Source organism: Monopterus albus, unplaced genomic scaffold (genome assembly GCF_001952655.1).
Source record: "Monopterus albus unplaced genomic scaffold, M_albus_1.0 scaffold135.1, whole genome shotgun sequence".
NCBI lineage: Eukaryota > Metazoa > Chordata > Actinopteri > Synbranchiformes > Synbranchidae > Monopterus > Monopterus albus.
Window position 1 is genome coordinate 350,111 of NW_018128015.1, and position 24,223 is coordinate 374,333.

Genomic DNA, 24,223 nt, shown 5'->3' on the forward strand with positions numbered 1-24,223 from the left:
CTGAAGAGCCAGTCACACAGGATGGCCAGAGAAGGAGGGTCGACCAGCATCTAGCTCTGGTAGTTTAGCCGACTTCACAAACATTCAGCACAGCCGCACTGGAACTGAGTGTGAGAGTAACTAATGGAAATGAGACGCCCCACCCTGCTTCCAGTCACAGTTAGATTTGTCATTAGGTAATTCTGAAAAACTTAGTGAAGGTGTACGTGTCATGTAGTTCTCCTGTGTCACTCTGTGTGCAGCGATACAGCTACAAAACGCTGTGCAGTGATTCGAGTTGACTCGGAACTCCTCGACTTCCAGGAGGCTGCCCTGCTGCCATCACCACTCTGCTGACAGACAGTGATAGCTGATGACATTTCTTTCTAAGCCCTTGTTTTCCTTTCCTCTCAGGCTGCCGTATACGTTTGTAACGAAGGAGGTGATTGAAGCGACGTGCGAGTGTCTGGTGGAACAGGTTAGAAAGGCCGAACAGACTCATCAGTCTCAGGCTGAAGCAGAGAGGATGATCCTGGAGGAGTTTGGAAACTGCCTCATGAGGATTATCAGCTCTGCGGCAAAGGCCAAAGCAGACTCTGCCTCCATCGGCAGCTAGGCCAAGCACTCTGACTTTCTCCACCATCTGACCAGTCCCAGCACAGGGGGAGAAGCGTGGACCGCTCTGCACTCTGTCTCGGACCCCTGGGGTTTCTCTCCTGCGGGGAAACAGGTTGTCACCCTCCTCAAAGACCAGAGGAATGTCCTGACAGTAGACAGATTCTCCTGCCTGGGCCAAGCTGAGTCCAGCTGGAATAATAGATGCGAATAGCTCTTTGTGCTGTTCAGCAAATGGACACAGCTGCCTTCAAAACTGACAACTTCAAAACTGAACTATCACACGTTCACAGAAATGACTGAGAACCGGATATTAAATGTTCCATCACTTCGTTTTGCCTGCAGAGTTCTATGGTTTCTCCAAACATTTGTTCTTCCATTTTCTCCACTTTTCCTTTCGTTGTTTCCCATTTTGAGGTTTTTGACAAAAACAGGCCTTTACTTTGTATCTAATCAGTATATTTGTGCTTACTGTAGACAAACAGAATATGTATCTTTTGATATTTATTTTGACAAGTATTTGTAATCATTGTCGGCGCTAATATTGTGTGGCTTATTGCTGCAAGCTATTAACTATGGCTAGGCTAAATTGTTTTACAGAAAACGAGTAGAGGCAATCGTAGGTTTTATCCTGGATGCAGTTGTATGATAAATGCACACACTCAATGCATTACAAATAGACACACACACACACCCGCACTGCTCAGAATAGCTGGAACAGTTGAGGAAAGTGCACATTTCTTCTGGTGCTGTTTCCTGATATTAGTCATATCCTTACAGTATATTAAAATCACTAATTAAAAGAGTAACTGATACTTTTTAAGTGGTTTCCTGTCACTTGTTCCTGTCACTAGATTTCCATATATTATTATTTGTGAATAATTTAATTAATCCAGCTATATAGCACTTGGAAAAGCCAAGGTGATTTTGGGTATTAATACAGTGCCCATACAGGCGATCCACCTGACAACAGTGGTCTTCTGGTTATTTCTTAGTCGGTGGTCCCCGTGTCATAATTAGTTGAAAACCTCTTGTAGGTGTAAAATTTGTGGGGTTACACTTGGGTATATTCTGATTCTGATTTTGAGAGGAAGACATAGTGTAACGGGGGTCATCCCGTGCAGTAGGTGGCGGTAACGCACACCTATCTAAACCATAGCAGGGACATAATGAAGGTAGGTAGCGGGTGGTGATGTAGTTCTCAATTAGCAGGCTTTGGGGTTCTTGAAAAAGGTGCCCATTTTTATTTTATAAAAAGTTATACTCCTGCAAGTGTTTTTTGTTTCTTGTTTTTTTGCATAGTTCGGTGAATCCCAGTGACGTGATTGGTTAGATCGTTCTTTTATTTTGAACCTGGTTTTCAAATGAAGTTTCGTTTTGCAACGTTTGGCAACTTTGTATCGCCGCACAAGGGTCTTCGTTCGTTAGCCAGTTAAGTATGTTGCTAGTAAAATGTGTCAGTAATCTTGTTTTTCGTGTTAATATGTTATAGACGGCGTAATTAGCCCCCTTTACGGGGTAAACCCACCGCCGTCTGAGCACGTGGTTTGGAAAAGTCAGCGCGATATCGGCCACGCCAAACTCCTTTTAAAATACGTCTTTTTCGTGAAAGCTCAGTTTTTGCTCAAGATTCAGAACAAACAGAGCACGACCAAAGACATTTTCCTAAGTAAAAGCAACAACTTTTTAAATCGGCATGTAATTTAGAATTATAACACTTCATTTTTCGACAGTATTTTGTTGTGCATATGTATCTTAACGTTTGTGTAGCCTAATTTCACTTAAGCAGGTTATGTCACCGTTTTTTGGGTAATTCGCTAAAGTTAACACCTGAACACTAAATATATTTTGCTTTGACAGATAAACTGAGGAAGACGGCAGCAGTGACAAACTTTGTGGACCTGCTATGCATGTAAGTTAAACTATATACTGTATGTACAGTTCTGTAATTTGTGAAGTGAATAGCCATCCCAATGATTATATCAATCACTACCCATCTGACCCATTCCTGTGTTTGGGGAAGATTATTCATGAGTTTCTCAATGAGGGTGTTGGCATTCGTGTTTCACTAAAGCCTTTGCTTCTGTCAGGTGTAGAACAGATAGAGGAATGTTATGTTTTTCAGTTTGCATTAATGTCTGATTTTCATTTTCAGGGTCGACCTGCGGATATCGGGTGATGTCCTCACACAATTAAATCTACAGTATTTGTACATAACTGGTTAAATTTGTTTTTGTTTCTTTACCTTAAGTTGTTAATTGCCAAATAAATGCAAACTGAACCAAAGTCGGGAGTTTTAATTTTTCTTTGTTTGGTGGAGAATCTGGATCACCAGACCTCACCTGCTTATTATGTGTATTGACTTTATTACAAAGTTCTGAGGAATCTCATTGTTGCATTTAAATCTGTTTTCATTCTTTTAATATTAGAACTGAGTGACGGTGATAGGAAGTAAGCAGCTACTCAGCTTTTACTTTTACTACTCGGGTTAATACAAAATACTACAGACAAATACAAAATGCTACAATCGGCTAATAAATTGTGCTGCAGTATTGTAGATTCGGCTACCCAGCAGTATAAGAAGTAGTTGAAATTATCCCATCTTGTAGTTGTCATGGATTAAAACTATAAAGTAGATCAAAATAGAAATACTCAAAGTACAAGTAGATCGAAATTGTACTTAAGTAAATGTAGGCTACTAACTTACTTTCTACCAGTGGTAATTCTGACATGAGGAATCCGATATTTGTCCAAATAAGGATGTTTGATTTTCTGTAGTCTGCTAAAACTTTTGTACTTTTAAATATTATTAGTATTTTTAGGAAAATGTACTTATTATACCACTGATTATTTAATAAAATTACATTTATGTATGAAATCAATGAATTAAACAGTAATTCATGTATTGTTTATTCCAGCTTCTGTCAGTTTAAGGATTTATTTTGAAAATGTTTATTCATCTATGCTGTAGTCATTGCAAAAATACAAAATCTTAAAAATTACAACTCGGATATGGCAATGAAAATGATTAAAAATCAATACATTTTGATAAATGATCATTTATCAATTGAAAATAATAGCTTTGTCATTGCCAAACACGTCACAAAGCGCTTATAGCCTAATTTTATCCAAAATAGTGATGTTTTGGATACCTTTCTTCTAAGATGCACGTTTTTAAATACTGGAAGAATTTTAAAGGGCTACCCAAAATTAGTATGCCGTTTTGGAGCTAGTGAACACTAGCATTGTTAGCATGATGCTAAAAGAAAGGAGGGTTGTGGTTGAGGACGCTCCCCGGAAGTTGTTCTTCTTCGTGGTAGGAGGAGACTGTTGCTTACTGCCACGTTGATGGAGACCAGTGGGGACGTGGATATCTGTGTCGAGCCGGGACCCGGTACCCCCAGCTTCTTGTGTTTTACAGCTGTTAATTCTGAGCACAACCGAAAGGGGAACCTGTACTTGGTAGAAGGTGTTCGTGTTTTACCTTTTATGTGTGCATTCATGTAAGAAGGAGCAAAGGAGGAAAGGTAAGCCGCTTTAGTGGAGTAATAAGATATGCGCGTGCGTGCAATTACTTCATACTGTTATATTTTGCCTGCAACTAGCATGGTAAAAAAAACGGTATAACCCTTGGTAGTTGTACTAGGACGTAACGTTACAGTTCCATATCTTTAAAAACCTGAACGAAGCTGACAAATCATTTCTGCGTATTTTTCCTACTACTGAGGCTTTTATTGTCATTGCTGTGTGGTTCTCAATCAACTGTTAGCTTGCTGCTAGCTTCTACTGTACTTTGTTTGCTAATTTTAACAGATGAATGGAAAAATATATATATGTACAACTTCCTGAGATCTACATCTATTCAAAGTATTGTCAGGTCTTGAAAAGCATGAATTAACTCGGGTTCTCTCATAAAGCAGTAGAAGATACTAAAAATTCTGTAAAGTCTATGATTTTAGATAAAAGAATGGTTGGGAAATTCCCAGCACTGTTGTTGCATACCTCTGACCTTAAATTGATTAGATTTTTTTTTATTCATCCATTCATTTTCTGCTGCTTCTGTTGGTCCAGGTCATGTTTAATGATTAATCTGTTATTTGTAATATTAACCAAAGGATAATGAGTACATTTGCCTTTATCTGACCTAGCATGTTACACGCAAGGAATTTGTTTCTGGTACAGAACAGAACTAATGACAAAAGTGTCAAAATAAACATGTATAGACATTTAGTCTACACAGCATTTGTTAAATAATTCTAGGTCTCATTGTTCCTGCCGTTCTTTTTTATTGATATCTTTAGTACTTTGGGTGGTATTATGACTGGTAGCAGTTTACTGTATGTGGTATTAGAAATGTTTTAATTTAGTGAACCTTTCAGAACCGCTGAATGTCATTGCTCCAACACAGCTCTACAGTGATCACTACTAGTGGCAGATAAGGGTTCTTGTAGTTGTTGCTACTGTTCATACTGGTTGTTCACAGCCAGTATTAATAGCAGGAACACTTACAGAAATGGAAATGTCTGTGTTGTTCTAAGGCAAATGGCATTATAGGCTTTTTACTCCTGCTGTAGGAATTAAAATAGATCAAACCTCGCATGTTTTATCTGTGGCTATTTCTCTGAAAGCCATGCAAAATAAATACATAATTTACTGTAACTACTTTAGTAATTACTGCATGATTTTTCAAAATCTCCACTTGTTTTTCCAGGATGAAACTCAAAGAAATCAGCCGCACAGCCATCCAGAGCTGGAGTCCTGCACAGCACCACCCCATCTACTTGGCAACAGGTATGAACATGCAGCCGGCAGCAACACAGGCCAGCTATTGGTGCTGCTGCTGCTCTGTGGTATTTTAGCAGGACTTTGTATCATTTCTGTTAAGTCTTCATTCATTCATGCAATCACTTAAACACGTAGTATTCGCAGGGCGTGCCTCGCAGCTGTTTGCCTTTTGAAACCACTTGCAAATGACAGTAACAGAGACCATTATATCACATTTTTTGATGTTAAAAGAAGGGCATTTAATCTAACACAGCAACAAATTGTCAAGGAAACAGAGTTTAAGGGCTGTAGCTAATGATTAATTTCGATCCACTTGAACCAAAGTAGATGAACATAGTAGTATGTTCTACATATCTATCAGTAAATTACTGACTGTAGATACTGCACACTCTGCACTGCTGTTATTGCACTTCTGGTTAGATGTTAAGCTGAATTTCGTTGCCTTGTACTTGTGCATGTGTAATGACAATAAAGTGAATCTAATCTATGATCTAATCTATGATCAGCAGTGAATTTCATTAACAATTAATCTCCTCATTATGTAACAGTTTTGATTTTTTTTTTTGGTTTATAAAATATAATAATACTGTGAAAAATGTCCATCATTTTCTAATGTTTTGCTGTATCTGATATTTGTGAACCTGTAATTGTCCAATATTTGGCACTTTTGCTTGACAAATTCCTTATTAGGAAAAATTGTTGGCAGCTAAGTGAAAATCAATTGTTTGGCTCACCGTTGCAGCTTGACACAAAAGGCTCCTGTGCTTCCTTTGTGCAGGAACATCAGCCCAGCAGCTGGATGCCTCTTTCAGCACCAATGCCTCCTTGGAGTTTTTTGAGCTGGACTTGGCTGAACCATCCCTGGACATGAAATCATGTGGCAGCTTCTCCTCCACACACAGGTAGAAAGAGCTCCTCACACACTTATGCTGTTGACTTTTTCATGTTGCTGTGTGTGACACAGATGTGTTGCTCCCTACAGATACCACAAACTGGTGTGGGGTCCCTATGGGATGGATGCCCAAGGGCATCCCTCTGGGGTCCTCATTGCAGGAGGCGAGGACGGTAATGTCATCTTGTACGACCCTGCGAAGATCATCACTGGAGAGAGCGATGTGGTCATCGCTGAGAGTGACAAGCACACAGGGCCAGTGAGAGCTCTTGATGTCAACCCGTTTCAAGTGCGGTCTAACTCCAGTGTGTGACATTTTGCGAATGCGCTCTGTTTAAATCTGTGACCGCAGTGACTTATTTTGTATTGTCATCCCTTGTTTTTTTGCTGCAGACAAACCTGGTTGCATCAGGTGGGAATGAGTCAGAGATCTATATCTGGGACATGAATAACTTTGGCTCTCCAATGACACCAGGACCTAAAACTCAGGTTCTTTAAGTGCATTTTACCTTTATTTCTGCTATAATGTGTAAATCTAACTGACTCAGTTAAATTTACTTCATGTGTCTTTCAATAAGTTCAGTTATTCAGGGATTTCCACTGTCAAAATGTGAAGTTCTTGTCTTTTGTGTGTTATTAGGCTTTGTTTCTTCAGATGCCACATTAAGTGATAATGTTCTCATTAAAATTGAGAACAATGCCTAGTCAAACATGTACATTCATGCCTGTTTTTGTGTCATCAGATGATGTTGTGGACGTAATCTGTATCATTTCATGCACATATATAACAGTTTTTAGTAGTAAATAGGACAGCGGTAAATGGCTGATCCATTTAAAAGTTGCTGTTTGTCTCTGAAAGCCTCTGGAGGACATCAGCTGTGTGTCGTGGAACAAACAAGTTCAGCACATCCTGGCATCTGCCAACCCAAGTGGCCGAGCCTCGGTGTGGGACCTCCGCAAGAATGACCTCATTATTAAAGTTAGCGACCACAGCAACAGAGTACGTTGTTCCTTCTGCACCCAGATGGAGTCTTTCACATGCTGTGTTGGACACAAATATTTTTGCATCTCATAATCCTTCTGCACTGTATGCTCATCTTAAACAGTCTAATGCAACATGTACATGCATGTTTTAGATGCATTGCTCTGGGCTGGCTTGGAACCCAGAAGTGGCCACCCAGCTGGTCTTGTCCTCGGAGGACGACCGGATGCCGGTCATCCAGATGTGGGACCTACGTTTTGCTACCTCTCCTCTCAAGATTTTAGAGAACCACACACGGTAAAAAGATCTATCAGATCTGGCACCAAAGCAGCGTAACATTCTTGTGTTTTCCTTTGCAGTCTGAAATGTTATGGCTGCTGATGTTTTTCTTTATTGTCAGCAAATCCATAAAAAGGTCAAAATCGTCACTGAATGTGTCCTACTAACAAGTATCAGCTGTGTATCTTATTCCTCTGTGCCACTGAGCTCCATTGTTTTCCAGAAACGGTTTAATCAACCACACTGTTGCACTGGGTGACATGGTCCTTCATCACCATGAACACATACACTGTAATTTGTGTTGACTCAGTCCCACACACACGTGCTGCTGCTGGAAAACTGAGTAGAGACCAAATGTGGGTTAATCTGAAACTAGGTCCCAAATAATAACCATTTGCTTCTGTTTTTAAAAATGTAACTCTACATTCAAGACATTTTTGTAAATAGATTTCTCAAAGACTACAGAGGTCTTAACCCTGATATACAATTTTTAATTTTGTTTTTTCATGATCTTTTTTTGTCAGTAAGTAACAATATTACCTTATCCTTTGAAATCATGGGGTTTAAGACAGCTCTCCTTTTCTTCACATGCAGGGGCATCTTGTCGATCGCCTGGAGCTTGGCTGATCCTGAGCTGCTCCTGAGCTGCGGGAAGGACAGCAGGATTCTGTGCTGGAATCCAAACACAGCAGAGGTAAAAGTCATTCACATAGAGTTTATTTACACAACCTACGTGGCTACGCTGGTCATGAAGAAATACATCTCTGACTGTTGTCCTGTGATGGAAGTAAATCATCAGCTTGAACCTTCAGGTGCTGTACGAGTTGCCCACCAGCAGTCAGTGGTGCTTTGACGTCCAGTGGTGTCCCAGAAACCCCGCCGTGCTGTCGGTTGCAGGCTTTGACGGACACATCGACATCTTCTCCATCATGGGAGGCAGTAGCCAGACGCAGAGCCAGAGACAAGCTGACCAGGTGAGCTTTAACAGCATAGTGTAACATGTGATTGACAACATGATGCTAATTTACATTTCTGGCATTTTAAGCCTCCTGTTTTGTGTCTGACTTGGCTCTGGGTGTCTGCTGCAGATCAGCAACTCGTTTGGGAACATGGATCCTTTTGGGACAGGACAAATGTTGCCCCCTCTGCAGCTGCCCCAGGCTAATGCCCCTCCAGTTACAGTAAACCTCCTGAGGAAGCCACCCAAGTGGATCCGCAGGCCTGTAGGAGCCTCGTTTGCTGTGAGTCCTGTTTCTTTTCCTTTGACGACATTAAGACTTCTTTGTTTTCCCATCTGAAACACGTATGTTCTTTTGCGTTTTGCTCACACCTAGTTTGGTGGGAAGCTGGTGTCTTTGGAGAACCCAAAGCTGAACCCTCAGCAGCCAACTTCACATGTTGTACACATCAGCCAGGTTGTTACAGAAACAGCCTTTTTGAAGCGCTCCGATCAGCTGCAGGCCACTCTGAGCTCAGGCAGCTTCGTGGACTTCTGCCAGGAAAAAATCAATGCAGCTGAAAATGAGTTTGAAAAGACTGTTTGGTCTTTCCTCAAGGTATGAAATCCACTGTTTGTAGTAATATCTGAGGAAAAACCTGGAAATTTATGGTTGTCAGTAAGTTTCGGTGTCATTCTCTATGTTGTTTAACTGTTTTCAGGTTAATTTCGAAAGCGATATCCGCAGCAAGTACCTGGAACTCCTTGGGTACAACAAAGAGGAGTTGGCTTTAAAGGTGAGATGTATTTTCCAATCAGATGTATTCCCCATATGATGCTGTTTGTATTTTTGCCCAAATATTTTTTGCATAATACTTTTGTCAAGTGCCTGTCAGTACATCTTGTGTCCCTTTTCTTGTCAGATTTCAGCAGCACTAGAGGAAAAGCCTGCTGATCTGCTGAAGGTGAGTTTGTTGAGAACAGGAACTTATGGAGCATCTCAAAGGAAGAGTTCACTGATATTTTGGGAAATGCATCTATTCACACTCTTGCTGAGTGTTAGATGAATATGACAGAGTCAGGAAGCTTAGCTTAGCTTAATTGGTTGTAAAGTAGAAGCAGAACCTCAACTTGTTGTGTTTACAGTTGACACAACCAGACTAGCAGTTTTCCCTGCAGTCTTTACGCTAAGCTAAGTTAAGCTAAGCTAACTGGCTGCCATGTATAGCTTCATATTTAACAGAGTCAGTGGTTTTTGTTTTCCCACCTTTAGCGGTTTAATTCACATAACTGAACAGATTACCTCATGGTGAAAGTATTATATTATGTCAGTTTTTAAACTGCTACTTATCTTGCGTGATGTCACACCACCTCTGTTTATTACACCATACGGTGGTTAGGCCATTAATGTGATATGCACTCATAGTATTATGGGGTTATTTGGCCTTAGCAGTGAAAACGAAATTAGTCTAAAAACTAAATCAGCTGATTTTATATGTACAGCAGGGTGAAGTGTTCCTGCCAGTATTACAGAGTTGCTTCTAAATTGCCGATTACTGCACTACATTACTCTGCATTGGTTCCTGCTTACTGTGCCATCCATACCGCTTCACTGACAGTACAACAGAACCGATCGACCACTATGGCTGTAATTAGGGGCTGTTGTCTGTGTCTTAACATTTTGCAAGGAAGTGTTGCAAGTATTCACAAAGACAACTCCTTGACTGAGTGCTGCAAACACAACTTCTCTTTTTTGAAGCTTCTCAAAGGAAACAAAACGATTTTCATGTGCTTTTACTTCCACAATTACAGTCTCTCACTTACGGCTATTTTCTCTGTGGTCTTTGTGAATATCTCCCACTGTGAGATGTAAATGTATTGTCTGTTCATACACCCTGAACTGAAGTCCAAACTTAGTGCTGATATTGAATTTTCTAGACAGTTTTCTAAACTTGCTTTTTTTAGAGCCACAGCTTGAAAATGGCCTTCAGCCCAAGCTCTCTCTCATTCTGTCTGTCTTGTCCATCTTTTAATTAGACCACAGTGCTAGTCCTGAACTGTCATTCCTCACAAAATGAAACCAAGTCTGACCTTAGCCAGATGATACCTTGCTGAGTTTTCTAACCTGTTGCTGCACAAATGAATCTTACTTTGGTTTCTTCATCACATAACAAACACATCCATCCAAAAATTATTTAACTTTAGACAAGACCACAAAATATGGGTGCGGTTGCCACTTTGCTGTCAAAATGTTTTCCACTCGAGCTGGTCGGGCTCCACTTTGCTGATATCTTCAGTTAATACTCTATATTTAAACTCCCTCCAGGTATTTAAGTGAATCATCAGCCGTGCCTCCCTACACACCTCTCCCCAAATATCTACTGATATATCTTTGTTTACTTCAGCCTCCTTTATTTTATGCTTGAAAATTCTCATATTATCACTGACCCTGAATCCATATCTTCCTCAGGTGGATGTACCTGCTCCATCCAGCCTGCGACCTTTATCAGATCTCAGCCTTGTACCACCTGCTGACACTGGCGAGGCAGCTTTCGACATCATTGCTGCAGCAAACCTTCAGCCAGCAGCGACACTTGAACTGGACCCCACTCCTGACCCAGAGACTGAAGAGCCAGCTGTAGTAAATTCAGAGGATGCTCATAGCAGTGAACCAGAAGAAAATGTGGACCGGGTTTCCCCAAAGGAGGCAGATGAGGAAGAGGAGATCCCTTTGGAGGAGGTACACCTTTATTACTGCACATTTTTATAATCCACAATACACTCGTGGATGAGGGGTGAGGATGGATTGCTATGAAATTTGGTCCAGAAATCCAGGGTGCCTAGAGGATGAATCCCGGTGACACTGGTGGCACCTTGGCTGTTCCTCTACCACCACCAGTGGGTTCGCATTTGTGGTGCTGGGTAAAATGGTTGACAGACAAACATGCTGCACCCTGGACGTCTCATCTAGTGCCATCATCAGGACAGAGCTTCAGTTTGTCCAGTACTTAGTTTTGTAGCTATTTGTTCATAAAACTAATGACTAATTTCTCTTAACGTCATCTGAACTCCATGTAGCTAATGAGCAATGCTAGCATGCTAACACACTAAACTAAGATTGTGGATATTAGATATTAGCATGCTGATGTTAGAATTCATTTCAAAGTGCTAAAGTACAGTCTCACACAGCTGCTCGCAGTACTGTAGACCTTTATTGTTTTTTAATAATAGTCAGTATCCTGCAACACATTGTGAAAGGAGAAGAGAAAAGATCAAACATCATGAGATGCTTCTCTGGTGTTTCAGGAGATGACAGCACCAGCAGAGGTGGAGTCCACCAGGGTCCCAGCTCTAGCTCCAGTCAGTCTCAGCATCAGTCAAGGTAACATCTCCTCCAGCGTTATACAAGATTTAGGTTACGTTTAGCTGAAGTGACTCAGACCTGATGTTTCCACAGCAGTGTGAACAAACCAAATCAGATGTTTTCAGATCAGTTGCGCATGTGCTCCTAGACCCGATTTCTCTCCGACCTCTGACTGTGCAAGCGCTATCAGAACGGTCAGATCAGAATCTATGTGGTCGTTTTAACGTCTCCTCCTCTGCACATACGGCCTGTCGTCATCATTCAGTGTCGGCCCCTCACAGACCGGTAACAATAAACATGGAGGAGAGTGATGACAGTGACGGCGTCAGTGGAGAGACCAGGATGTTTCACATGTGGTGGACGTTTATGGAGAAGCTTCTGATCAGGCCAAACTGGAAGGAACATATCGTAACCCAGCGGTTTGGGAGGAAACTGGGGCATTTGACCGTTCGCACACACCACCTGGTTGTTATTTCTGTGCACACATGGCTCACGTTTCAGTTACATCTGTGCATGTGTGGCAGTTTAGAAGCTCAGCGGTGTTCACACCAGGTACATGGTACTGATACGCATGGACGGGAAGCAGCAACACAAAAAAGATCTGAGCATTAAGACCTGTGATGTGAATGTAGCCTACGTTAGCCCTAGTTTGTTGTGGACATTAAAATAGTGATACGTATTAAGCTAACGAGGTTGGTATGTTCTGTTCAAAATCTCTGGCTGTTTGAGTATTGTAAAATATTTTCACTTTTTGGTTTCCTGCAAGATGTGGACGGGCTCATCACACAGGCGCTTCTGACTGGAGACTTTGACGGAGCTGTGGACCTCTGTCTCTATGACAACCGCATGGCAGACAGCATCATTCTGGCCATCGCTGGAGGGGCCGAACTCTTAGAGAAAACCCAGAAGAAGTATTTTACGAAAACGCACAGCAAGATAAGCAAGGTAGGAAGCAACCAGGAGAGTTGTTACTGAGATTTTATGAAGTGAGTTTTATTGATCAGTGAACTGCACGTTTGTCCTGTAGCTGATCAGTGCAGTGGTGATGAAGGACTGGCATGACATCCTGAAGACATGTGACCTGCAGAACTGGAAGGAAGCTCTGGCTGCAGTCATGACCTACGCTCAGCCTGAGGAGTTCTTTTCCCTCTGTGGTTAGTTTGACATGTGGGGGTCATGTTTAGCTGTTTCCTGCTCAGGGGTTCACCGGTGCATTCTGTGTTGTTTGTCAGCATTGAATTTATTCTCTCTAATGGAACATCTGTTTGTTAGACCTTCTCGGGGGCAGACTGGAAGTAGCAGAAGATGCTCAACTGCAGGCACAGGCCTGTCTGTGTTACATCTGTGCCGGCAATGTGGAGAAACTAGTGTCTTGTTGGACCAAAGTGCAGGATGGATACTGTCCTCTGTCTCTCCAGGTGTGTCACACCTGGCCAGTTGGGGGCAGTAGAAACAAGTTGGGAACACAATATTGACATATCATTACCTTTTCAGTTGATAGTGCACACTTGTTAGCAAATAGTTCCTTATTTACACATCCAGATTTTATCATGTGGCGTTGTGTTTGTGTCCATCTTATAGATGTTAGTTTAGTATTTCCTTTCTCTTAGCTCTGTTTTTGGTCTCCACCACTTCCTGGGAGTAACAGGAGGTTGTTTAGCTGCTAAATGCTCCACTCTGTTCATTTGCTAACATTATAACTTTATAAGGTGATAATGTCACATTTTCTGTTATGCACTTGTTCTGTTGCCTCGAAGCAATGAAACAAAACTCTGAATCGAGCCCAGCTCTTTATTATAGACATACTAATGTGCTGTTTCTGCCACTCAGGACCTGGTGGAGAAGGTGGTGGTGCTGCAGCATGCAGCGGAGCAGACCCAGCGCTCTGGTTCCGCTGCTGTTGGCATCTTACTGGCTGAGAAGATGAGCCAGTATGCCAACCTGCTGGCCTCCCAGGGCAGTCTGTCCAGTGCCATCACCTACCTGCCCAACAACACCAACCAGGTCTGTAACACAGCTGCAAGCTGTTGCACCAGCTGTGTGTACCCTCAGACAAAGTCAGCTGCTAGTGTGGAAGCTATAACTTGGTAAAAACAAGCTTAACCATACATGTTAGTTATGGGGTTAACATGTGGAATAGAACCACATTTACACATTATAAGTCATTCCTTATCAACTTTTAACTGGGACAGAACAGTTAGAAAAATGGTAGGTATTACAGTTAAAGGAGCCTTTTTTCTTTACACACTCATTACCGTGCTCGACAGTTCAGCGATCAGGGCACAAGTGTGATTTTAGCAGTGTTAATCTCATCACTGTGACAAAATCTTTTTTGATTTGTTGATAAACAACTAAACCATAACGTGAAAGAAGAATAAACAAAGTAAAGACCATTTTAATATTTATAACTTATTCAGTGATCAGCAGCATGTGTGGTATCACAAACTGTAGCTCCTGATGAGTGAGACCAAATCTCTCTTGTTCTAAAGCTGATTTAGCTGCCTGACCTGTTGCACTGCCGTTAATAAGAAGCAGTAGCAGTAGCGTTCTGTCTGTCATCTGACGTTAGCGCTTCCCGGAAGATACGGGTTTACGAATTAAATTCATCTACAGTCCACTGAGAATTAGACAAGACAATAAAACATCTGAGCAGCAGCAGTCAGCATTTGAGGTCAGATCATTGAACAGGAAGTGCTGTGGAATCAGTTACTTCCTGATGAATGTGAGCAGTCGACCACCTGAATCTGCCTCTAGATGGCGGCTAAACAAGCCGCACCGTGTTAAGGTTCTCCCACAGTTTGGCTTCTCTCAGTCTGAACCTAGTGAACAGGGTTATAGGCCGAATGGGACTCAATCAGCTTCTACAGAGCACAGGGACAAATAAATACCTGTAACCATGGCAACTGTACATGTCAAAAATGGCAACAGCTGGAGCCTCAAAACATTTTGAAGATAACTGCTGGATTAAAAAGGGTGAAAACTAGACTAAAATGTCTTTCATTGACTAAAACTAACAAAATTCTATTAGTACTATTTATGGTTGATACAGCTATGCTCTCAACTTCCAAAGTACAACAGAGGTGACCAGAATGACCATGGATAATAGTGTCTACAGTCATGTCACTCTGTAGTAGTGTGTTGATATCATGACAACTGTTTTGTCTCAGTCTGACCCTCAGCTGGTGCAGCAGGCTGCTAGTTTGCAGTTTACTGAAACAGTTATGAGTCTTATAGATGAACCTTTCTTGTCTCACTGCTCCAGGTTGCCGTACAGCAGCTTCGTGATCGTCTTTGTCAGGCTTTGGGATGCCAGGCGGTGGCTCCTGCAGCTCCGGTACAAACCCAGAGAGCTCAGTCTCAGCTGCCTGCCCGTCAGCACAGCTCAGCCCTTCCCCGGCACCCGTTCCGTCCGGTGCAGCCCGCTGTGGTGCCTCAGCCCTCTGCAGCAGCAGCTCCAGTACTCATGCCAACACCTGCCTCAGCCCCAGCACAACTGCAGTATTACCAGCCAGTACGTTCCTCCGACCTCCTCCTGTAGTTGCACATATCACACTTCATACAAGGATCCAAGTGTGTGTTTGTATGTTTGTTTTTGCTGTTCTTCACTTTCATATGGTTTTACACATGAACCAGAAGCTACACAAATTCCTGGTTCTGTTTTATAGAGTGAAATCAACTGGGTGTGTGTGTGCAAGCCTCATTTCTCTACCACGGTGGAAGTGGGCCTAGATAGGCCCTTAAACATCTGTTTTTGCTGTTAAACATCAGGATTCATACAGATCTAGATGTGCAGTATGTTAAACCTGAGGCCAGACCGGTCTTCCTCCTGTTCTTCATCTCCACACTGACTGACCACCTAATGAAGTGCTCATTGCAGTTTGCTGTTGTGTTGTAGTCAATTCATCGACTGCATTTCCCTTTTGACTCTTCTAAGTATTAATGATAACTATTCTTATTTCACATTCTCTATGTACAACCTTTATTTTTTGGGGTGTTCTTTGAGCCTTGTCTTTTCTCATGTCTGCTGGTTCAGTGCGGGTGCATTGTGGTGTTTCTTGGTCCCCCACCACCCCCACCCATGTTGCCATGTGTCTCTGTGCTTCAGGTGAGGGCTGCCTCCACTGTCACCTCCTGGAGTAACCAAACTCCCACAGCCCTCCCAAATGTCCCTCCTCCTTTTCAAGTAGGCAGCGCCGCAGAGCAGCAGGTACATGTAACGATCTCCCATCGACAGTCGATACACACTGTAGCTGTTTACAAATGCTCTTACACACGCTGCTTAATAGCTACACAATGCTGGACTGCTTTCATTGATCAAACCGATACCTGATATCTACTGTGCCTTGTCCCTGTAGATCCCCACTGACTCCACACTGTTTCCTCTGTCTCCTGTGATGCATTCACTGCCTCCATGCAGCCTCTCATTTGTTTCTTCTGCACTCTGATTAATAAAATGACTTCTTGCATGACTGCATTGATCACATTACCTTATCTAAAATACATCTACCACTCCTGCATGCTGTTGCTGTTTAGCAACTTTCATACTAATGAACTGCAGTAAAATGAATTTTCACCTGACACAGGACGACCCTGCCCTCCTGCAGCACCATGCTGTGTTCTTGCACTCAGACTGTAGAGCACCGGGATGATCACCAGTGGACAGTTAATGTTTTCTTTTTGCGTTTTTGCAGATGGAGCCTTCAAACTCCATGTATGGGATGCCAGCCTCTGGCACAGCTGCTGTATCTCCAGCTTCCTCCACTCCTGCGTACATGTACTCACATCAGTATCAGCGTAAGTGTTTCATAAACTCTACAAGTTACAGCAGCTGAAGGGTTGCACCAGCTCAGTAAATCACTGGTATGGAAAGAAAAGCACTGTCATCAAGCAACCTTCTAAAAATGATGTTTATAACAACTGGTTTGTTAAAACAAGGTCAATTCTAAATTGCACACATCTGCCAACCATTCACTTCCAATCCATCTTTGCTTTGAAACACTGGCAGGCATTTCCTTTGGGAAATGTTGACTGTAATGGCTCATCTTTTCTGCAGTTTTAGTCACTAATAGAAGATGAAAATGTCTGTTGAATGTCTTTCCAGTGTGTTTATCTCTTTGCCTGTAACTTGAATATGAAGCATGCTCTGCATTACATCTGTCTGAATCTGTCCTGTTGCATGAGACTGTCAGTATAACATGCAACTGTTTGTCACTAACAGCATCTGTTTCCTCTGTGTAACTCCCAGCCTACCCACAGGTCAACCAGTACCCACCTGGAGCTGGGAGGGCACCAGTCTATCACCCTCTTCAGTACTCCTCCTCTGCTGCTGTTCCTCCACCTCTCCCTGCAGAGGCCTCCACCCCTCCTCACCCCCCTGGCTTTCTCTCCCAGTACACACAGCCCGTCCCCTCTCAGCCAGCTCCTCCAGTTTATCCCGGCCAGCCTCACATCAGCCACTGCCCACCCTCCTCTCCTCCTTCTCATTATGCTTTCTTTTCCACTGCCTACTCAACTCCCTCCTCTTCCTTTTCTGCTCCTTCGTCCTCGGGAGTGGCTTTCCAGCATGGTGGGCCAGGATCGCCTGTGTCATACATGCCTCCTCCACTGTGCGGAGCTTCAGGTACAGAGCTAGAGCCAGACCTTGAGCTGTTCCCTGCCTGTCAGAGACCAGGTCTGCATGGCTCTGATCGACAGCACTGTCGTTCTCACAAACTCAATCAGTCTCCATGTTTAGGCACAACTGTGCTTCTAATTTCCACAGTTAAACTACCTGCCAATTATTTTTAATGTCAGGTTATTCTCTTTATTACTATAAAACTGCAGCTGTTACATCAGTGCAGCGGTGTTAACATGCAGTCTTCTTTCAGCAGAATTCAATCTTACCAGCAGTACTCTGGAACCTGAAATAGAGCTGTAATTCTTAGCCTGAACCCGACCCGGGCTTAATTTCTATCATTTTTACTCAGGCCGGGCTTGGGCTCGCGCATTAAATGAGTGGTCACGTGATGCGTTTCAATTAGCGTGAGAAAGATGCATTGCGAAGAACGAAGATGGATGAGGTGAAACAAAGGCTTGCCTCTGGCGTTTATTTTTTTGGTTACACCAGCAGCAGCTAAGTCTGAGGTGTGGCAACATTTTGAACATGTGCATAACGAGAACAATGACCCAGTGGGTTATGTAAAATGCAAGAAATGTAACGTTCTCTTAAAATACGACAGCAAAACGACAGGGAATTCCTTGCTGAGAAGGCATGTTGAGCGATGCTGTGCCAGGCCCCAGAATCAACCTACAATCAAATCGTTTCTTACAACATCAAAACCCATCCCTGAAAAGGTGAAGCAAGCGATGACGGAGAAGTGTGTCAGTTTTTGCTGTAAAGACATCAGGCCTTTTTATATCGTAAATGGCGAGGGGTTTGAAGAGCTGGCGCAAGAACTAATTACTGTCGGGGCTGCGTATGGGAGGGTTCCTGTAAACTCTGTTATTGCCAGCCATGTGACAGTTGTGAAGAGGTGCACTGGCATTGCATGTATAAATGACTCTTGGCAAAAGCTGTGTGCATGCGCCGTGCGCACATTTGAATAATGTCGGGCTGTAAACGGGTTCGGGCTGTCAATCAAAAATGTACTTGTCAGGCTCGGGCTGGGCTCGGGCCCTGTCGGGCCCAACTTTTCAGGCCCAATTACAGCTCTAACCTGAAATAATTTTTATATTGCTGCGTTATAATTAGGGCTAACTTTATACTTTATACAGATATTAATCATACTTTTGATTAACATTTTGTCCAGAACTTAAATAGAAGCTCTTTGGTGTTATGTGGAGAACAGCATAGAGAGGAAAAATGTTTCTCTTGTCAACACAAGCAGATAAATATTAGATTTTAATATATAGACTTGCATGAATGTAGAGAGATGATAAACCTACATCAGAGTAATAGGAGAGATCAGGATGATTATTCAAGCTCAGGTTTGTTAGAATCATTTATGATCTGAGGCATTTTTGCACAGCTGTTTTCAAGTTGATATCATGCATCTTTTGATTTGCTGAATCAATAAACTTTATCTGAGAGGATGATGTTTTTCCTGCAGGGCCTCAGAACGGTTGGAATGACCCTCCAGCCCTGAACAGAGCACCAAAGAAGAAGGTACATTTGCTAACCTAAAACGGACAGACTCTTTGGCATGATTTTAGCCCCATACAGCTCATCCCAGCCTGTTTCTATAATTGAGCCAAATTTCTGACAGATCACTTTTCTGTTTCAGCGGGGTTACGTGATTCAGTGATCAAGGATTAAAACGCACAGAATTCAGAGTTGCACAGTGTGTATCCAGCTTTAGGGACACAGAGAAGATGATTATGTACTTCTGCAACTTCTGTTCAGCTCTCTTTGCACAGACATGAAGATGGTGGATGTTTTAAATGAAATATAATTCTCACTATTCATCAGGTTCCAGAGAACTACACCCCTCCTGCCCCCATCACTGCTCCCATCATGACCCCACTGGGTGCTGACCCTCAGGCACAGCTGGCGTCCTCCGGGGCCCCTCAGGCCATGGTCCCAGGCCCACACTGTGCTCAGGTCCCTTACTCAGGCATGCACCAGCAGCAGCTCTCCCCTCCGCCCATGAACCCTGCAGTGCCCCAGACCAGTATGGAAGGCCCACCAGGAGCCCCTACTGGAGATGTCATACAGGTACACAGAGTGTAAAGGTTACAGATGGAAAATGTGAGATGCACAGTTCTCTTTTGACAGAAAAAACAGACTGTTCAAGACACTAATCTGTGGTCAGTTCTCCTGACACTGTTGCTACATGTTTACAAACCAGTCATTTAGAACATGTGGGCGAGCTAGCATAATGCTACTGCTAAAGCCATATTTACCTCAGTCACTTTGCAGATGTGGCCACATCATCTTCTCTCTAGAGAACCTTTAGCATCGGTCAAGCTGATGACATGCCTTTGCTTGCATAGTGGTTTTCCTGTTCTGCAGCCTTATCACTCACCAGGCTTTCACTGTACCAAGATGCACGTTTCCAAATATTCTGAATAGGGGGACATGAACTAATGTGTGACCATTATTTGCTGTATGGCTGTATTTTAGTGTCGTATTATTATTATTGTTGTTGTTTGTTGTGATGGTTAAGTGTGATTCCCTCATCAGATTTCATTAGATTTGGATGAAATATCGTTTCAGCCTCTGCAGTCTATCCCCGCTGAGAAGATCCTGAAGAAGCCGATCCCTGATGAGCACCTGGTCCTCAAGACCACATTTGAGGGGCTCATTCAGAAGTGCTTGGCTGTAGCTACTGACCCTGTGAGTTTATCTACAAGGGAAAACAGTTCTCTCCTGAGCACAGTGAATGAGTAGGTGATCATTATGTGAACACACTCTGCCATACTCTTTCACAGCAAACCAAGAGGAAGCTTGACGACGCCAACAAGCGTCTGGAAGCGCTCTATGACAAACTCAGAGAGCAGACGGTGAGTATGTGGCTGTGCTCTGTTTCCCTCATCTTGACAGAGGTTGGTAATAATAATGGTGATGATAAAAAGTAGTTTGACCCAAGGACACTGAACAACTCAGTTGAACGATGAGTCTCAATTGTAGATTTAAACACACAAGAGAACTTCATTCATGAGCCTCATACAAACAGAAAATGTTATGTACAAGTGAAGAAAGAACTTGCCATGTTCATCACTTTTCTCATATTTAGATTTTACTTTTTTAGGTGCCAGTGAAATCTCAAGTGGTTCAGACCTTGTGTACGAGTCATGTAGAGAGTCTTTGTCTGCAGGATGAATTTAGAGTTTAAAGGTACATTAAGATTTCCCACATTGTCTAATAAACCCAGTGACAGTGGGATGTGGTGTCTCCCAGCTACACCCCCCCTCCATGACCCTCTGCTGCCTACAGCCTCCTGCTGTTATTCCAGCTTCTCCACCCTGTGTTGTCAAAGTACGGTCTGTAAATCAGCCCCGCCTGCCGCCTAGCCAAGGTTAGAAGAAGGGTTTTTCCAACCAGTAGTCATGTCAAACAGCCATGGAGGAGCTCTGGGCAGCTAAAAGTCTGAACCAGCAGCTGCCAGACTGAAGAGGTGGCGTCTTTAGCACAGAGAGAGTGGGACAAAGAAAGAGCAACAACCAGGGTTAACATGGGTTTGGCTGTTTGACATGGAGAGGGTTAAAAGCAGCCAGAGGACTCAGACTGGATTGTGGCCTTCTTCCTTCTAAAATAGAGGTGGTCTGTCCACCTCACAACAATGGTCTTTAGGTTACCTCAGAGCAGAATGGTGGTCCCTGGATCACAATTAGTTGAAGACATTAGGCTTTACGTACCTGACAAACATGAGCTAAAACTTTGTAAGAGAAATTTTAGGTAAGAAGTAAGAAAACGAAATGTTCTTACATTCTAACAAATAACTATTGTGGAGAAAGTTGACTAGGAGAGCTCAGACTGCCCACTAACCCCTTCTGCTCTTCTTCTTTTCAGCTTTCTCCCGCTATCGTAGGAGGACTACATAACATAGCCCGAACTATAGAGTCCCGATCCTACACAGAAGGCCTCAACATCCACACCCACATAGTCAGTAACAGTAACTTCAGCGAGACGTCGGCGTTTATGCCTGTACTCAAGGTGGTGCTAACTCAAGCCAACAAACTTGGGGTCTGACCAAGCAGAGACATCCCACCTCCTCTGGGTGTTCGACTGATGGACGGTGGAGAGTAGCTGGTCAGGAGTCCAGCTGAGTACCAGTGTTAAAATTTCACAGGAAGCTCCATTTGATTCAGAAATGATGAAGAATTCTCAGACATATGAAAACACTGTCAAATTCTTCTTTGTGCCATTTGTGTTTTCTGACGATATTCAAAAACAAGCCATGATGTCAGCCGCACTCGGTGGTGAAAGTCAGTTCTGAGCCCAGTGAAAGCAGGTGCACATGGCAAGGGGCTACAGAATAGAGTCCCACCTCAGTCAACAAGTCACACTAAATATTTGTTTTTAATTCAACCTTGGAGTCATATGGATTAATGAGTAGTATCTTTAGGAATATGCGACAACCCTATTGAAGTATAATTTAAAAAATGACAAAATGTCAGGAATGCTCAGTTTCAGCACATCAGGTATAAATGAGGACAAGACCAACTTATAGACGATGGACTGAACAAAATGTAAACAGGAGATTCAGGAATTTAAAGGGCATTTCTGTCTATTTGTGTTCAGATAATCCAAATAAGTGCAGTTGACATAAAGAATTAAGCTTCTTTTAATGAGTTTGGTATTGATAGAGGACTGCTGTTATTACAGTGCAGCAGGTTTTTAGCTCACAATAGCACAATCATGCAATCATTTAGGAAATGTTGGTGCAATATCTGCACTACACCCATTTATGATCCATATATACATAGATTTTTGTTTTAAAAGGGCAAAACTGCTTTATTCTTACCTATATCATTGCTTGCATATATTTTGCACTAGACCTGCAATGTAGACAGTTGAGAGAAGTGTGTCCTGAAATCATTTTAACATGCATTACCTTATCAGCAGGCTCACGTTGGCTGTTCGACTTTAAAACAAGTATTTGAAGCCAATTTGATGCTCGCTGTCCCAGTTTTTGTTTTGTAATGCACCTAATATGTCATTGGCTAAAACTCAAACCCTCTCTGCTTCTGCTGACCTACTTCCACCACTGATGTCACTACATATAACACATTGGACCAAGATGTCAGTGCAAAGCAACGCTATCCTGTTTGTTGAGGACGTGTAATGTTTTATTTGTATTCATTTTGTTTGTAGTGTAATCATGAGGCTCAGCAAAGTGCAATGGATTTTTTAAAGAGAGACTGCTTTTATTGTGGAATTTTGAGGTATGCATGCTTAAACACAGTGCTCAGTCGTTAATGAGAGTCGAGGTAATTGTTTGCTAATTATTCAGACCTCAGAAGAAAACAGGAAGGAGACTTGTACTTGGTTTTCATTTCAGCTGCGTCCTAGTGGTCAACTCAGTTTCTGTTGTTTTAGATTAACAACATGCAATATTTTCAATAAATTGTATTTATTTACGATATGATGGTGCATCCTTTTGATTGCTCCTTATTCTACTGTTGCACATCTCTAAGTAGAGTCGGTGTGAGTTGGTGCCGCAGATGGCTGCCTTGGTTCTGATTCACATGAGGTCCGATGCACCCAACTGCTTCGGACGTCACTCAAGTGATTCAAACGTCACTAGTCACGTGACCAAAACACGCCTCGGCACAGTGCTTCGATACTTTGTGCTTCATGAGCTACCGCGCACGTGTCGGAGCCTCGGGTGTCAGGACCATCACTAGTGAGCAGTACTTGAGGTGAGACTTTCATGCACTGATGCCTTAATCTAAAATAATTTACTTTATATGTAACATATGAAAAGGAACTAGTAACTAAAGCACAATATTTCTATCTGAAATGTAGTGGAGGTAGAAAGCAGCATAAAAAGGAAATACACAAGCACCTTTAAATCATACTTAAGTATATTATCAAATACATGTACTTATAACTTGTCACCACTTCATTTATTTGAGTACGACTATATTACAAGCCCAGCATTCAGGTCCGGTCTAAGTAGAAGGTACCAAAACATGGAAATAACCAAATAAAATACCTCAGTATTTTCCTACTGCACCAAGCTCACTGTACATAGTAAAAACAGAATTAATTTAAAGAATCAAGACCACCTTTATTTGCCTTGTACATAGCATAAATCAATTCAGTAGCATTGGAAACCTCTACCAAGCCATTATTTACACACATTTCATCAATTGCTACAGTCAAGGAGGAAAAACTGTAGGCAGCAGGTTATGTTGTGGGCATTTCATAAGGATGAGATGCTTTAGGATGACCGATTCTCTTACGTTTTCAGGTAACATTCATAATATTTAGCTAGAAAAGTGGGAAAAAAAACATAATGCAAACAATGAACAAGATTTTTAAATGGCCACATATTGAAACGGGGAAGGGAAAGCAGCCTCTACAAAGACTCGATGCATTCTTCTAACCAAAAACTACCGCTCCATGCTGGCTGGAAACTTTTAAGACAGGTCTAATCCTCTGTATTTACATGTGTGCACTGAAGTATCACAGCACTCCCAACAAAGTTCAGAGAGGAAGATATAAAAAAGTTCATGTCACTGTTTCTGAAACCAAACCTGCATAAGAAACAATTCTATTTTTACTATACACTATAATTTAAGCATTATAAAGGAAAATAAACATAATGTATGAATGAACCAACTGGTAATCATTTTAGTGTTTGTGGATTATTGCATAGTAAACTACATTGAGACTGGGGGAAGTGTACATGCATCTGCTGTGTGAAGCACAGCCGCAAACAACTGGGACCGTACAAAAGCGAT

General features: G+C 42.3%; 2 protein-coding genes across 6 annotated transcripts in view; both read left to right on the top strand.

The window, feature by feature from the left end:
• The window catches only part of lin54 (lin-54 DREAM MuvB core complex component), a 12,180-nt gene extending 9,330 nt beyond the window's left edge, over nucleotides 1-2,850 (top strand). Inside the window, exons 14-15 of one of the 2 annotated variants that reach the window (XM_020613622.1) lie at nucleotides 2,455-2,506; nucleotides 2,750-2,850. In XM_020613622.1, the coding sequence (XP_020469278.1) occupies nucleotides 2,455-2,458 (4 nt within the window). In that variant the 3' untranslated portion in view covers nucleotides 2,459-2,506; nucleotides 2,750-2,850. Of the gene's footprint in view, nucleotides 1-393; nucleotides 1,405-2,454; nucleotides 2,507-2,749 lie in introns of those variants that run through there. The other variant, XM_020613621.1, reaches the window with a different exon arrangement.
• A 1,042-nt stretch (nucleotides 2,851-3,892) lies between these two features.
• On the top strand, nucleotides 3,893-22,897 carry sec31a (SEC31 homolog A, COPII coat complex component). Of its 4 annotated transcripts, XM_020613602.1 has the most exons (28): nucleotides 3,894-4,121; nucleotides 5,306-5,385; nucleotides 6,158-6,281; nucleotides 6,362-6,560; nucleotides 6,665-6,760; nucleotides 7,131-7,271; nucleotides 7,408-7,550; nucleotides 8,127-8,226; nucleotides 8,345-8,506; nucleotides 8,621-8,773; nucleotides 8,867-9,088; nucleotides 9,192-9,266; nucleotides 9,393-9,434; nucleotides 10,940-11,209; nucleotides 11,776-11,851; nucleotides 12,600-12,778; nucleotides 12,861-12,987; nucleotides 13,106-13,251; nucleotides 13,664-13,837; nucleotides 15,096-15,344; nucleotides 15,939-16,040; nucleotides 16,525-16,627; nucleotides 17,079-17,453; nucleotides 18,922-18,977; nucleotides 19,281-19,526; nucleotides 20,028-20,147; nucleotides 20,243-20,314; nucleotides 21,324-22,897. In XM_020613602.1, the coding sequence occupies exons 2-28, from the start codon at nucleotides 5,307-5,309 to the stop codon at nucleotides 21,501-21,503; spliced, it is 4,011 nt and encodes a 1,336-aa protein (XP_020469258.1). In that variant the 5' UTR covers nucleotides 3,894-4,121; nucleotide 5,306; the 3' UTR covers nucleotides 21,504-22,897. The 4 variants fall into 4 exon arrangements, with proteins under 4 accessions (XP_020469261.1, XP_020469258.1, XP_020469260.1 ...); XM_020613604.1 differs by lacking the exon at nucleotides 17,079-17,453; XM_020613603.1 differs by lacking the exon at nucleotides 15,939-16,040.
• Nucleotides 22,898-24,223: the final 1,326 nt, after the last annotated feature.

What these genes read in the sequence shown, in the direction of transcription:
- sec31a (XM_020613602.1), top strand. Translation starts at nt 5,307, where the DNA reads ATGAAACTCAAAGAAATCAGCCGCACAGCCATCCAGAGCTGGAGTCCT. An exon ending in TTAGCGACCACAGCAACAGA is followed by an intron (nt 7,272 to 7,407) that starts GTACGTTGTTCC and finishes TGCATGTTTTAG; the next exon opens with ATGCATTGCTCTGGGCTGGC. An exon ending in CTACTGGAGATGTCATACAG is followed by an intron (nt 19,527 to 20,027) that starts GTACACAGAGTG and finishes ATATCGTTTCAG; the next exon opens with CCTCTGCAGTCTATCCCCGC.